Genomic DNA, 15,950 nt, shown 5'->3' with positions numbered 1-15,950 from the left:
GTCAGGCGAGAAATCATGTTGATTTTCCATAATGCCATCTTTGAGAGTCTCTTGAGATATGGACTTGTAGCCTGGTTCGGCACACTATCCACCCAGAGTAAATCCAAAATCTACAAACTGATTAAATCTGCTATGAAGGTAATAGGTCAAAAAGACCACCCTTCTCTCCAGTCTGTTTATGATAGTGTGGTCCTAAATCAGGCACATAAGATTTTGAATGATCCTTCTCGTATTCTTTTTCCTGAATATGAACTTTTGCCTTCTGGGAGACAATACAGAGCAAGCAAATACAAAACTAATCGCTATAAGCTCTCATTTCTCCCACCATCCATATCTCTGCTTAACAAACAGTATTCTAACAAACAGTCTGAGTAAGATGTTTGCTGAAACTGATATTTAATTTCAGGTTATAGACCCCTCTCTTCTTTCTTCTTTTTTAGCTATTTATTGCCACCGGTCTCTTATTTGTTATTATTCGTCTTTTATTCATGGTTTTATTATTCTTATATTCTCGATTATTTAACTTCCTACTACTTTTAATGATGATTTTTATGAGCACCACTCTTTAACCCTGTGCAATACTGATGATGCTTGTCACTGACCATGCTTGTTGCTGACCTCTGCTGTTTTTTACTGTTTTTATGTTGGCTGGTGATTTTTCTGTATGTACGTTGTACCTGTAGTCAGTAGCACTGCCGTCCAAGACAAATTTCCCGAAAGGGACAATAAATTTTATCTCATCATCATCATCTCATCAGTGTTAGAACAATGAGGAATACCATCCATCATTTAGCAGTCTTTTCACCTGACCGGAATAAAACCTCCCCCTGATAAATCCTGTCTGATCATCAACTGGAGACATTCTGAAGAACATCTCAGTCTCCAGGATGAGCTCCTGTTGTGAGTTCCTACCTGAGAGTCTCCAGTTTGCAGTGTGGATCCTCCACAGCAGCAGACAGTAGTTTGACTCCGGAGTCTCCTGGATGGTTGTAGCTCAGGTCCAGCTCTGTCAGATGGGAGGACTTGGATCTCACAGCTGAGACCAGAGAAGCACAGCCTTCCTCTGAGACCAGACACCCTGACAGACTGGAGGCACAAACATGGCTGCATCAAGTCAAGAAGGAACAAGGAAGATCCTCCACATGATGAAGCAGCAGCTGGATCCTGACCTGAGAGCTTCCAGTTTACAGTGAGGACTCTTCAGTCCAGCAGAAATCAGCTTCACTCCGGAATCCTGCAGGTTGTTGTTACTCAGGTCCAGATGTGTCAGACTGGAGGACTGAGAGCTGAGAACTGAGGCCAGAGCTCCACAGCTTCTCTCTGACAGACCACAGCTGCTCAACCTGAAGAAGAAGCAACAATGAAAACCAGATCAATGTTTCAGGACACAGTTAAACTTATCTGACAGTGAATGGAGGATGGAAAGCTGCTACTGTCCTGATGAACTCAAACTGGAAACCTAATTTTTTTTATATTTTACTTTGGAGAGTGTAGTGGGGAAAATATCAAAAGTTACAATGTTTCACTGAGGTGTTGGACAGATGTTCTGCAGAAGTGAGGAGAACAGAGAGTGGCGGATATGATTTGACAATCATGTTAGAACCTGAGAGTCTTCAGTATGCAGTCTTGATTCTCCACTGCACCACACAGCATCTCCACTCCTGACTCCCCTGGATGGTTGTAGCTCAGGTCCAGATCAGTCAGACGGGAGGACTGAGAGACAAGAACTGAGAACAGAGCATCACAGCTTCTCTCTGATAGACCACAGCCGCTCAACCTGAAGAAGAACCATAAATGAAAAGCAGTTAAATGTTCGTCATGGTCTCAGGTCTTCATATTAGTTGATGAAGTACGTACAGAGCTTTGTTGGAGGCTTTGACCACTGGCAGCAGGTTCAGAAGAGCCTCCTCTGAAGCAGAGTACTTCTTCAGGTCAAACTCCTTCAGATCTTCTTCTGATGACAGTAAGATGAAGACCAGAGCTGACCACTGAGCAGGAGACAGTCTGTCTGTGGACAGACTTCCTGACCTCAGGGACTGTTGGATCTCGTCCACCAGAGAACCATAATTCAGTTCATTCAGACAATGGAACAGATTGATGCTTCTCTCTACAGACTGACTCTTACTCTCACTCAGCTTCTTCTTGATGTACTGGACTGTTTCCTGATTAGTCTGTGAGCTACTTCCTGTCTGTGTCAGCAGACCTCGAAGGAGACTCTGATTGGTCTGCAGTGAAAGACCCAGGAGGAAGCGGAGGAACAAGTCCAGGTGTCCATTTGGACTCTTCAAGGCCTCGTCCACAGCTCTCTGATGGAGATGGTGGAGATTCGGTGTTGTCTTCATCCCTTTGGACATCCTGGATGTTTCCTGTTTTCCATCCAGGGGGTTCAGTCCTGACTTGATGAAGGTCTGATGGACATGAAGAGCAGCCAGAAACTCTTGAAAGGTCAGATGGATGAAGCAGAACACAATGTCCTGGTACAGGCAGCTTTCCTCTTTCAAGATCTGTGTGAACATTCCTGAGTACATTGAGGCTGCTTTGAGGTCGATGCCACAATCTGTAAGGTCGGGTTCATAGAAGATCAGGTTTTCTTTCTGCAGCTGATCAAAAGCCAGTTTTCCCAGAGACTCTATCATCTCCCTGCTCTCTGGACTCCAGTGTGGATCTGTGGCAGCTCCGCCATCATACTTCACCTTCTTGACTTTGGCCTGGACCACCAGGTGGTGGATGTACATCTGAGTCAGGGTCTTGGGCAGCTCTCCTCCCTCTCTGCTCTTCAACACCTTCTCCAGAACTGTAGCAGTGATCCAGCAGAAGACCGGGATGTGGCACATGATGTGGAGGCTTCGGGATTTCTTGATGTGGGAGATGATCCTGCTGGCCTGCTCCTTGTCTCTGAACCTTCTCCTGAAGTACTTCTCCTTCTGTAAGTCGTTAAACCCTCGGACCTCTGTCACCCTGTCCACACAGTCAACAGGAATCTGATTGGCTGCTGCAGGTCGTGTGGTGATCCAGAGGCGAGCAGAGGGAAGCAGTTTCCCCCTGATGAGGTTTATCAGCAGAACATCCACTGAGGTGGGCTCTGTAACTTTATTCAGGAATTTAGTCTGGTGGAAGTCCAGAGGGAATCGACACTCATCCAGACCATCAAAGATGAAGACCACCTGGAATTCTTCAAAGCTGCAGATTCCTGCTTCTTCAGTTTCATTGAAGAAGCGATGAACAAGTCCCACCAAGCTGAACTTGTCCTCCTTCAGCACATTCAGCTCTCTACAGGGGAATGGAAATATGAAGTGGACGTCCTTGTTGGCTTTGTCTTCGGCCCAGTCCAGAGTGAACTTCTGTGTCAGGACTGTTTTCCCAATGCCAGCTACTCCCTTTGTCAGCACTCTTCTGATTGGTTTAGACCTTCCAGGTGAGTCTTTAAAGATGTTGTCTAGTGTGGTAATTGTTTCCTCTGTGTCTGGTTCCCTTGATGCATTTTCAATCTGTATGACTTCATGTTCCTGATTGACCCCTGCAGTCCCACCCACTGTGATGTAGAGCTCTGTGTAGATCTGGTTCAGCTCAGTGGACTGTCCTTGTTTAGGGATCCCCTCAAACACATTCTCGAACTTTGTTTTCAGGTTGGCCTTGAGGTTTATTTGACAGCTCTTAGATTCTGCTGACAACAGATCCTCTTCAGGACTTTTTTGCCCTGTTTGTTTTTTGGGAGACAATTAAAAAAAAAAAAAAAAATCAAGTCATGATGGAACTGTTCGAGAATGATTTAGTTTCTATTTCATCGGTACTGACCGCCAGGAGGCGGTGCTGAAAGCACTGAATGTTCCCTTCATGTTTGCACAGTTCGAGTGTGCAAACCAACAACATCACCTGTGACCCCTGGGTGACCCCCAGGAAGATAATAAATTCTGGTGTCAACTCATATTCGGCTCCTCTTTTCTTCTCATCTGCATTTTGCATCCCACTTGGAACATTATATGACAAGCCTATACAGCATCTTATTTTGTCGCTGATAGCCCTGCAACTGCATTGGTCTGAGCAGCGAAGTTTGCCCTCCAAATCCTGCGATGGCGGTTACACCCTTTTTCCTTCCTTTAAAGGATAAGTTTGGTTTAAACAGTTTTCATGTTGTTTATAGAATGAAGTACAACAATATACTCAGCCAGAAGGCTTTTCTGATCCCAACAGTGCTTTGGGAGAAATTTAGATCCAAAATCAAGCGGCGCACATCCCTATGCTGTTAGCAGACGGGGCATGTATAGCGCCACTAGCAAAACGACTTTAATCGTCCAAAAACTCAGTTTCACCAATATTTCATCACGGTCCGCTCATGCCTCTCCTCCATGACAGCTCCGGCTTCGCCAGATATGTCATATATGCAGATATATGTTCGATTTGAATGTACTACTTGGCGTCCACGCGTATCTAGACACCTACATCTAGATATTTATGTCTATATGTCTCGGCAGTAGTGTGACGTAAGCGGGGGCTACGGAAGCCGCAGTGTTGTTGTGTGTGTGTTTTTTTCGACTGCCGATGCTAAATGCTAATGCTGCTTTTGCTAAAGAGAAAATCATTCAAAGTTCTCATCCACAACATCTTCATCCGACAGATATTCGTCCATTTTACACTTCACTGGGAAAAAAAGCGCCGTGTGTAGCCTCAGGTTGCCCCGGAAACAATGAGCCGTACTGCGCATGGCGCGGCGCCGTAAACAAAGCTTTCAGTTCAGAGGTCAACAAAACAACCAAAACATTTATCTCTCTAACATGCTTGAAAGAAGTCCAGAGGCGTTTGGCAGCGTGAGGATGTTTATTCAGATGTTTGTTCAGAAACATGCGTTAGGATCGGCAGTCGAAGAAACACACACAACAACACTGCGGCTTCCGTAGCTCCCGCTTACGTCACACTATCACCTAGACATATAGACATAGATATCTAGAAGTAGGTGTCTAGATATGCATGGACACCAAGTAGTACATTCAAATCGAACATATATCTGCATATATGACATATCTCGCGACCCCGGGCTGGAAGAGAGGTACAACAAATTTTGTTTCCTGCATTTAACCCATCCATCGATGCCCCTGAAGCATTCCGTAGGAGCAGTAGGACCCATCTCCAGATGTAGAGCCAGGCTTATGGTCAGATCGCCTGACCGGAGGATTGATCTGTAGTGCATGTTATCGGTTGATGGGGGGAAACCGGAGATCCTGGAGGAAACCCATCCAAATACAGGGAGAAACATGCAAACTCCACACAGAAAGGTCCACACGGTCCAGGGATTGAACTCGTGACCTTCTTGTTGTGAGGCAAGAGTGCTAACCACTCATCCACCGTACTGCCTGAAATATTGGTGAAACTAATGAGTTTTTGGACGATTAAAGCCGTTTTAGGCGTGGCTATACACATAGCCCCGTCTGCCCCGAAGCACTGTTTGGATCAGAAAAGCTCTCTGGGTGAGTATATTGTTGTACTTCTTTCAACAAACAACGTGAAAACTGTTTAAACCGAACTCATCCTTTAAGGTGGGTTGGTGCCGCTGTGGCGTCTCCTCTGGATGAAGCTTCCCAGCGTGGTGTCTTTCTGGGATTCCTTGTGACTCAGTTGGGATACGTCATTCAGTGTTTTCAGCACCGCCTTCTGGCGGTCAGTAGGGATGAAATAGAATGAAAGCTATGAATGTAGCTATGGTTCTACAAATCCTGGGTGAACGCCAAAGCGTTCTGTCACTCAGAATTCTCGTGATCACGCAAGAAGATTCTGCAGGATGAGCCTGTGTGGGCATCAGAACTTATTACCTTCCTGGCATCACCCAGGGGTCACAGGTGACCTTGTTGGTATGCATACTTGAACTGCGCATGTGTGAAGGGAACATTCAGTGCTGTCAGCACCGCCTTCTGGCAGTCATCTGGGATTCAAACTGTAGTTACATTCATGACTTTCATTTTACTCACACACTTCCTATACACATCACCAGACACTAAAAGATCTGAGCTTTGGTATTTGGGTATGTATAATCATCGACAATCCACTCAAAATTCCTTAAAATGTTCAGTAATATGGAGTCATGGATCATCTTCTCATGTGTTTGTTTTCTCTTCAGCTACTCCTGTGAATTGCAGGCTGGGTACAAACTGTCATGTAGACGTCATAAACTGATGTTCAACATGAACTCCAGAGACTTGTGGATATTTAGGAAGAGATTTTCTATGTGTGAGAGACAGACTGTAAGGTCATGTGTCACCTTATCAAATGAAATACTTGTCACTACTGCTGTCTTGATTGTAATCCATCAGCCCTGTTGTTCTTGTTCTTTCACTTGATGGTGTTATAAATGTGATTTATGACACCATCAAGTTTTCATGTTTCCAGGACTTACCTTCAGGTTCAAAGATGTTTCTGGCGTGTTCCTCCCATATGTGGGTCATACGCATTCTCTCTAAAACCATCTTCGTGACTTCAAGAGCATGGCTGCTGTAGGCTTGGACCATCGTATCCACCATGTCAATTCTACCCGAGCTCTCAAGTTTACTCCTTGGGATTGGTTTGAACCCTTCAAGAACCTCATCAAGCCCCAAATACCACTTGAACCTTTCAAAGTCTTCACGTCCCAAATCCTCCAGTATTCCCAAGAGGATTTCTCGAGTTGAACTCATCTTTGTCCTTGTGAAGAGTCTGATTTAATTCACAAAACTTCACTCTGTTCCCTGGAAAGTCCACGATGGGGTGCTGACATGCTTTAATGCAGGCGAGATGTTTGACTCTGAAAAACACAAAACAAGAATCCTCATGAGCTCCTTCTCAGTCATTCTGTTGTTTCAGAATCAGAATCAGAATCAGTTCATTGTCTTTGCACAAAGTGCAACGAAATTTCAAGCAGCATCCGTGTATATATAATTTAAAAGAACAACCTAACAATAGTGCAAATTTAAAAGGAAAATATAAATAAAAAATAATAATATATAGAAAAGAACTTGCAGTATTTGCAGATTATTGCACATTTCCATGAGTGCGTGTCTGTCAGTGACCCTTCAGATTCAGTGCAGTGATGGCTTGTGGAAAGAAGCTGTTTCTTAGTGTGTTTGTCTTTGTTTTGATGGACCTGTAGCGCCTGCCAGAGGGTAACAGTTCAAACAGGTGGTGTGCTGGGTGGGTACTGTCTCTTTTGATTGCCTCAGCTCTGCTGAGGCAGCGGGATGTGAATAAGTCTCTGATGGAGGGAAGAGGGCATCCGATGATCTTTTCAGCTGTCCTCACCACTCTTTGTAGTCTCTGCCTGTCTGCCTCGGTGCAGTGGGAGAACCACACGGTGATGCAGTAGGTCAGGATGCTCTCAACGGTGGAGCGGTAGAAGGTCACCAGCAGCTTCTCACAGATGTTACTTTTCCTGAGAACTCTCAGGAAGTGCAGACGCTGCTGTGCCTTCTTAAAGACAGCCGAGGTGTTTGCAGACCAGGAGTGTTTCAGGTTCACTTAATGAAAGACGGAGTCAGAGACCAGGACAGGAGTCAGGGACCAGGAGTCAGAGACCAGGATTCAGGGATCTGGGGCCTCATATGTCAATGATTACCTTTTGATAATGTTTTTCTTATATTATTTTATTTCATTTGAATATGATATTTCTGGACCTGACAGGGGCACACAAAAACAGGAAGAGAGAGAGAGCAGAACTTTGTTTTAAAAAGAGTGGGGAGAATGAAGATACAAAGATCCTTGTAAAGGCAATTCTATTTAATAAAGGGCATCATCCTTTTGAAAGTGCACTAATCAAGTTGTTTAATAGAAAAATAATATACTGATGTGTTTTTGTTTTGTGAGAAAATTCCTGCAGGTACCCTCCATCGTTTACACAATTCCGATCCTCTATTACCAGCCACACTGCACACACACACACACACACACACACACACACACACACACACACACACACACACACACACACACACACACGACGGACTCAGATTTAGATTTGTTTTTCTGAGGACGTGTGGTGATTCTGTTCTTCTGTTTCTGCAGAGACTTTTTTAAACAGGAAGTAAGGAGAAAGTGTTGTGGCTGTGAAAGCAGTGGACACATTAATGGAGGGAGCTGCTCCAGAGGCTGAATGTGTGGTGGTTGGCAGGTTGAGGAAGCTGTGGAGGCGGTGGGTTTTGATTATGAATGTGAAAACTTCCGGGACGATGACATGCTGAGACGTTACGACGACATGAAGCATCATGACTGATCGCTGAGGTCAGGCCACGAACACACACACACACACACACACACACACACACACACACACACACACACACACACACACACACACACACACGTTTGTACTTATATCGTTGTGAGGACACTCATTGACATAATGCATTTCCTAGCCCCTTACACTAACCCTAACCATCAAAAAGAGCCCTAAACCTAACCTAAACCCAATGTAACCCAAAATCAAAAACCAAGTCTGAACCCTCAAAAAAGCCAAAAAAGGCCTTTTGAAAAGTGAGGACAGGCAAAAATATCCTCACTTTGCAAAAATGTCCTCACTCTGTTGGTGAAATACGAATTTTGGTCCTTACTTTTGGGTATGTACAAGAACACACACACGCACACACACACACACACAAATGCAGCCTGACAGGGTCTATCTCAGAGCGTCCGCTGTCCATGGTGCTGAAAGCTCAGATTAAAAACTCATTTGCTACATCTGTACCATCTTTGATACAGCTTCAATATAAAATGAACACAGCTGGTCTAAAATTACACAATCTATTCAGATAGATATAGACACAGCTATCTATATCTTTTGGAATTCACATATATTACAACAAAAAATAGACTCTGCGGTCTCTTGTAGTTGAGAGCAACACAAGGCACATTCAAATAGGCAGGTGTTTAAGACCACAGCATTCTGATAAAGATAATATTTTTGAAGGTTTCACTGACTCACCAGTGGCTCCGATGTCAGGTTTTGGGTAGTACCGCTAGCGGCTAGCATAGTGTTTAGCATACTGTTTAACTTCCCTCCAAAGAGTTCAGATCAAGTACAAAAGAAAAAAAACTCGTTAATGCCGCACAGCCAATCAGCACTGGCTTACAGCTCTGGTGCATTCATGGACAGTCGTGATGTAAGAATTGGCAAATTGGAGCCCACAATCATATGCATACAGCATCTCGCACACACTGCACATTTTATTATAATAATTTATTTATGAGTAAATGTGAACACATGACATGAAACGGGGCCCAATGCCCTTGGCCCCACTCTGGCTCCACTACAGGCTAAACATAAACAATATTAAGCTTAATAACCTCAGCTAAACCTCACAGAGTAAAGTTAAATCCAGATGTCATATTAACACATCCTGGACAATGAAAGTGGTTGCAGGTGTTGAACGTGATATGGAGTGAATAAATGGCCAAGGTGTTTAGTTGAGACAGAGAGTCCATACAATTCACCAGATTTCACACCAAAACCGCTCACCGAGAAACAGGTTGTCTCATTCCTGGCAATGTATTCCTGCTGTCGACAGTTTGCGCTAAGTTATTGTGATTTTAATGCTTCCGTTAGGTCTCTGACTCTGGATAGGTCTCTGACTGCATGTTTGCAGGTTTCCTGGACTCCAGATGACCTGGAAGTGTCCCAGGCCCTGCAGTCTTTCTTCACTTATGTGTCTCAACCTGTCATTTTATTGTTTCTGATATTGATCAAAATGTGATGTTATGGTTCTGATTTCCTAGTAAAATTGAATATCATAATGTTGTTTGTGTTAACAGTTAAATGTTCTTTCCACATTAGCAGCTTGTGTCATGATACACTGTTTGTTTTGGCCACCAGGCTCAGGTTGTTCGAATTTCACACTGGGGAAAATGACTGGAGTTGAAGGACATGCTGATAACATGCAGCTTGTGTTTGAGATTGTTTTCATAGAGCTGTCTCTTCAGAGTGCTCAGCCCCTCCTTTACACTCTCAGCAACTTTCTGGACAATAAAAACTTTTTTTTATTTCCCCCCCTGCTCAAAGCTTTAACAAACTGATCCATTCTGATGTGTTGATGTCTGGGTGTATATGAGTGTATATGGTGTGTCTGGAGGGGAGAATGACACATCAGGCCTCATCATTCCCAACAGGTCACATCACTCTGGTTTACCAGGAGGTTCTCAGTGGCAGCAGAACAACACTATAAAGTGTTTGGAGTGTGCAGCTCACAAGGCAGGTGGAGGATAACGCTGTGGAGAATGCTGCTCACCCGCCACCTGAGTGCCACTGTGACTACCTCATGATGGACTTTGTGGAGCTGACTCTGATTCAGATCAGAAAGACTGTAAAAGAAGCCTTTCCCCTCCTGGCTGAAGGCCGTTTCCACTGGCTGAACCCAGGTGACTGGATCCTGGTGAAGGACTTCTGCAGGAAACACTGGAAGGCCAGACGGGGCCAGGTCCGTTCCAGATCCTGCTGGTGACTCACACTGCCGTTAAGGTAGCAGAGTGAGCTACCTGGATCCACACCAGTCACCATAAGCCTTCTCCAGTACCACCCTGACTCCACCAGCTGATCTCCCAGGCACAGGGCAGAATAATCCCTGAGATCAGCTCTGTGTGAGGTAGTCCACCCTCCACCAGGGAACGGTGGAGATGTTCCTGCTCCTGGTGATACTGCTGCCCCAAAGTGCAGTGGCACCCTCGCTTCATTGCAGACACACATTGTGGACCTGGCTGGACATCAGGACAGCCTGTGGTGGAGAGCTCGAGGGTTACATGATGTCAGTTGTATTGTTTGTGCTTGTATGCCTTATGCTGCCTCCGCTAACACTCTAGTAATCCTTGTTCCTGTTGCTCTCGAGGATTCTCTCTACACATTTCTGCATGATGGCAGGAATAGCAGTGATACAGAGCTGTGACATCCTAATGCTTCTCACTCTAACCCTTACTCTCATCATAACCCTTTCCCTCTCCTTTGCAGCAGCATTCTGAACCAACCACCATTCATAACCAGCACGAGACCCTCACTAGTCTGATTTGACCTCAAGGGGGAGCTGGAGGCCGTGTGTGTCCTGGGCCTACAGAACTGAGTGGCCCTGGTCCTCCTTCTTGACAAGAAAGGAGGGTTTGCCCTCTCATAGGTGATCAGTGCTGCACCGAGGTTCCTCACATCTGGGGCAGCTGTGGTTCAGTGGGGGAGAGCATCGGGTGAGCTTCATAATCGGGAGGTTATGGTTGTTAGTTTGATTCCTGTCCCCCCCTGTCTGCATGTCGAAGTGTCCTTGGGCAAGACACTGAACCCCAAATTGCCCCCAGTGAATGGTTTGAGCGCCTTGCATGGCGGCCGCCTCCACTGGGGTGTGAATGTGTGTGTGAATGGGTGAATGTGATAATACAGTGTAAAGCACTTTGGGCTCTGTTAATGCAGGGTGAAAAGCGCTACATAAGTGTAGTCCAATAATCTCGGATAACATGACTAACATAGACACTCAGCTGTGTTCCCTCCTTGCTGAACTGCACTCTCGGGAAACGGGTGTCCTCTCGTCCAGATGGGACTTCTGGAGATGGCTGACTGAGGGCAGCTGGCGAGCTTGGCTTACTAAGATTGCTGGCATGCTTGCTGTTTTATAATCTGTGTTGTCTTCATTTTCCTGCAGCATTATTCTCCTGGTTCGCTGTTTGGTTGCTCGCATGTTCACAGCTGCTTTGGCTCAATACACTTTGCTTCATTCTGTTGAACCTTCTGTTCCTCTTTCACACACATCTCCGATGATCCTGATGATTCGAAGTTGAGTGATGAAGTGATCAGGTGAAATTTCCCATAAGGCTGATTAAAACGAGACTGATTTTATCAAAAGGGGGAAATGTGTGGTGGAACTTTCTTTTGAGTGCATGCTTAATTGTTTGGTAGTGCTTAGATGTATTTATTATAAATAACTGTAGCTCTCACACACTCAGATGTGTGGGGAACTGCGAAAGCTTTGTCTAGAATTTACTTTTCCTGGTAATCTTAGCTCAGCAGCTGCGGGCACTCGTGGGAGTCTTCCTGTGTCCGGCCTACAGCTGGGTGCAGTCAAGGCCTCTGGGAGTGAACGTGGTAGACAGTTTTTATAAACTTGCACGCCCCTGCGAGGGCGGAACTCACTCTAGTGACTGTGTGATTTCTCAGCTTAAAAAATTGAGACCACCAAGAACTCACCGCTTGATGCCCTTTGTTAGATAAAGTTGCCTTTACACTTTCTACAGACTCCTGAGTCCTACTGTTGTGTGTGTGTGTGTGTGTGTGTGTGTGTGTGTGTGTGTGTGTGTGTGTGTGTGTGTGTGTGTGTGTGTGTGTGTGTGTGAGAGAGAGAGAGAGACACCGTCTCAGCCTCATAACCGACACAGCTTTGAACCAACTACTTTTTCCTGCTTCCTGTTAAAACACAAAGTCAAACCTGCTCCCCTCAATAAAACCATCAAATCTCTGAACAAACTTCTGTTAAAACTATAAAACGATGATGTGAATCCTGAAGAACACGTCATGAACACACAGCTGCTCTGAATAAACAAAGAACAAGAAAACAGCCTCAAGAAGCTCCTCACCTTCTTTCTCTGATAAGGAAATGTGTTTTTCATCTTACACAGAAACCACGTTTTGAAGAGAGGAGGAGGGAGGAGAACTGAGACATGAAACAGGGAGAGTGGGAATGTCTCCTGTTATGGTGTGTTTCTACCTCCCTCACTCTGCTCTACTCCACTCGGCTCTACCCCTCTTCTGGGCGTTTCCATCAGCCCACTTTACCGCTACCTGGGTAGGTTTTTTTGGCCCTACTCAGCCGGGGGGACCACAGAGACCCTCGTTGCGTGTGAAGAGACATGTCTGTGTGGCGGCCATCTTGGAGAGGGGGTCAGAGACACTGCAGTGCATGAAAGTGGATGGAGGTCAGGGCTTCTCCTTCACCCTAAAGTAGAATTAGTGATGATTTGTAAAAAAAAAAACATCACGTGTGGCCATGACACAGGATGCTTGGATGTTTTAAAAACAAAATCCAACACTATTTAACTGGAAAAGATGCTGGATTTTTTTGTCCCTCTTATGGATGTTCTATTTAAACCAGATACTGTTCATTCTAAATCCTTAAACCAATTTTCTCAATTAAAACCTCAGTCAGCCTCAACGGTTCCTGAGTTCATTTTGCTCTGTTTATGTCTGTGTGTCCTCCATGTCTGATGTTTATAATAAATATGAATAGAATTTAAAAAATGATGGATTTATGATCACTATTATGGTGAAATATATCGTTCCTCAATGTGCTGTGGAAGCGAGGTCCACTCCAGCAAGATGGCCGCCGCGCAGGCACGTCGGCTCCAGTCCACAGCACCGTGAAGGAGGCGTCTACGTATGATGTCGTGTAGGGGTGGGGGGGGGGACTGGTCAGGCTGAAAATGTGATGCCAATCATACTAGTAGCTGATTGGTCAGTGATTTTGAACAATCAGCGACCAGCTGTGGTTTGAGAGAAAACAAAAATATCGCCATGCTTAAAAGACTGCTGATACAGGCGCTAAAGGAGAAACAGAAGAAAATGAATACAATAATAATAATAAAAACAATGTCAGCAAAGCAAACAGTAACTCCTTGGTATGTTGGGATGTTCAGATGATCATTTGTTTAGTGGGAATTAAAAGACCCAGTTTTTCAAGACCTCCCTGAGTCGGTGGCGGACCACGGATCCCACCAGACCTCAACCCAGTGCCGAGAAAAACTGAAACACCAAGGACCAGGACTGAAAGAGCGCGGCTGAAAAGACATGGAGACGGTTCCAATAAATGGACGCAATCGACGGTCCCCGGCCCGTAAACGGCGCTGCTGAAGTCACCGATTGGAGGATGATGGTGGGATTTTGGCAAACAGAGTTTGTTATAAGGTAGAAAAATGTGTCATCTGGATTAAGAGTTTGTGTAAAAATGTGTTTAGACGCTGCTACTCCCAGGAGTTTACAGTCATCGTCCTCGGAGTAACACAATCACACTCAGAATGCCAGCAGTAAACTCCAGCTGATAGCAAATGCAACGCTGATATTTAATAAGACCACCGGACAAAGTTTCAGCTTCTGAGGCGCTTTTAATTTAAGCATATGTATGAATACCTGATGTCTGATTCTTTTCCTCCTCTCATACCCCTTTCCCACTGCAACTAGCGGGTCGACCCGTGTTTCTGACCTGCTAACAATCGCCTTTTGACTCCTTTCACACTGCCTGCAGACCTGCCTGCTGGCGAGCCGACTCATCACATAAATTACCGCGTCGTCTCGCGTCTCCCTTTCGCCCCTCCCACTAAAAGCTGATAGAAGCCGACCCGCTAAAAACCCGCGTCGATTGCACGGTTGAAAGACCCGGGTCAACATGCCGATTAAACCCTTTCACACTGCCATGAGGAGCCGATTATTCGCAGGTTTAAACAGGTTTTTTGGCAAGTGTGAAAGGGGCTATAGTGAAATCACTCACAACCACACACACACACACACACACACACACACACACACACACACACACACTTGGAGGCTGTTCCTGAAGTGTGTCTCCACTAGAACAGCAGGTCTCCATAATGTAGGCTGGACAGACACACAGCAGCAGCCACACAGTCAAATCCAGTCCAACACAGAGTAGAGAAAGCTCTGCGGTGAGCTGACAGAGGTTCTCACCTGATCAACTCTCTTCACATCTTCTTCCAGACGCTTTTGGAGAGAAAAAGCTGCTTCAGTCCGTCTCCGTTCTTCACTCTGTCTCCGTTCCGCTGTACAAACACACAGCGAAAAGTTTTTCTTATCTTTAAGGGAAGTCACGTGTCCTTCAGAGAGGTGGAGGGAGGAGAGCTGACAGAGGAAACAGGAAGTGGGGGGCGGGGAGGGAGGGGATTCCTGTGAGAGTGTGCTCTGAGATCCCTGAACTCCCAGTAGGAACGCTTCATCGAACAGAATCCTGCAGGACCCCTCCCCCCCTCTCCATGCTGCATTCCACTGTCTCCCTTCAGGACGACGTCTCTGCTGCAGCTCGAGAGTGACCTTTGACCCCGGCGCTGTTCACCTCCTCAACTCCTCCAAATACCTACCTCGAACACACACACACACACACACACACACACACACACACACACACACACACACACACACACACACACACACACACAAATGTCATTCTACACGTCCCGTGCAAGGCATCATCACACACAACTTCATAGTTCAGCAGTTGCACTACAGCTGATAAAGACCTGGATGGAATCAGGAAGTCAGCTCAGAAAATAACATGCATACACCTACCGTAACTTTAGACCACAGCAGATGCCAACAACATATTCCGGGACACAGTCTGATGAATTGACAATGAATACATTTATACAAAATGCAAAACAAACCAACATCTCTCACTCTCCACTGCACTGCCTCTTGCACATATTGTAAATCACTGAGCAGTGCCGCTTGGCCTGGGGGCTCCGACCTCCGCCCGGTCCCGGTCTGCTGGCCCGGTCTCTGGTGCCCTGTGCACCCGCCCCTCCTGCGGGCTGCTCCGGGCCCGGGGCGCCCCTCTCTGTGTCCCTTCTCTGGTGTACCTTGGGGGGGCCGCCATCTTCTCTCTGAGCATTTCCATCCCGGTCCGGTCCGGCAGCCATGCCAGATGCCAGTCTCAAATTAAGGCAGCAGCAGGAGGAGATTCAGTCTCTTCCTCCTGCTAAGATTGAAATCCGTTCGGACAGTAAAAGGCTTCAATCATTCAATATTGCACGCCCCAGCTGCTGAACAGGACAAGGGAAAAAAAAAAAAAAAAACTAAATCACTGAGCAGGGTGCATTAACACACATTTAATACTTCATTCATTCATTTGACAGTAAGTTATTGATTCTCCCTCTTTCACACACAGACGTTGGCACTTTCAACACTGGAGTTGGTGGGCTGCTCCTCTTCTTCTGATTTTTCACAAAATGATCTTTGAAAAATAGGG

General features: G+C 45.7%; 1 protein-coding gene across 1 annotated transcript; it reads right to left on the bottom strand.

Annotated features, from left to right (window-relative positions):
• Positions 1-908: 908 nt before the first annotated feature.
• LOC115382196 (NLR family CARD domain-containing protein 3-like) lies at positions 909-14,777 on the bottom strand. Its single transcript, XM_030083890.1, has 5 exons — positions 14,657-14,777; positions 6,386-6,769; positions 1,858-3,697; positions 1,170-1,343; positions 909-1,086 (listed from the first exon to the last, which is right to left on the bottom strand). Exons 2-5 carry the CDS (start codon positions 6,660-6,662, stop codon positions 909-911), a joined length of 2,469 nt encoding a protein of 822 aa, XP_029939750.1. The 5' UTR covers positions 6,663-6,769; positions 14,657-14,777.
• Positions 14,778-15,950: the final 1,173 nt, after the last annotated feature.

The sequence above is a fragment of the Salarias fasciatus genome, chromosome 23 (genome assembly GCF_902148845.1).
Source record: "Salarias fasciatus chromosome 23, fSalaFa1.1, whole genome shotgun sequence".
Lineage (NCBI taxonomy): Eukaryota > Metazoa > Chordata > Actinopteri > Blenniiformes > Blenniidae > Salarias > Salarias fasciatus.
Note: the sequence above shows the minus strand (reverse complement) of the source record. Positions and strands in the feature narration are given on the sequence as shown.

Excerpts from the sequence above, each read along its gene's own strand:
- LOC115382196 (XM_030083890.1), bottom strand. The coding sequence starts at position 6,662 with ATGAGTTCAACTCGAGAAATCCTCTTGGGAATACTGGAGGATTTGGGA. Across the intron at positions 1,344-1,857 it reads AAAGCCTCCAACAAAGCTCT|GTTGAGCAGCTGTGGTCTGT; the intron begins GTACGTACTTCA and ends CTTCTTCTTCAG. Across the intron at positions 1,087-1,169 it reads TGTAAACTGGAAGCTCTCAG|TCTGTCAGGGTGTCTGGTCT; the intron begins GTCAGGATCCAG and ends TTGTGCCTCCAG.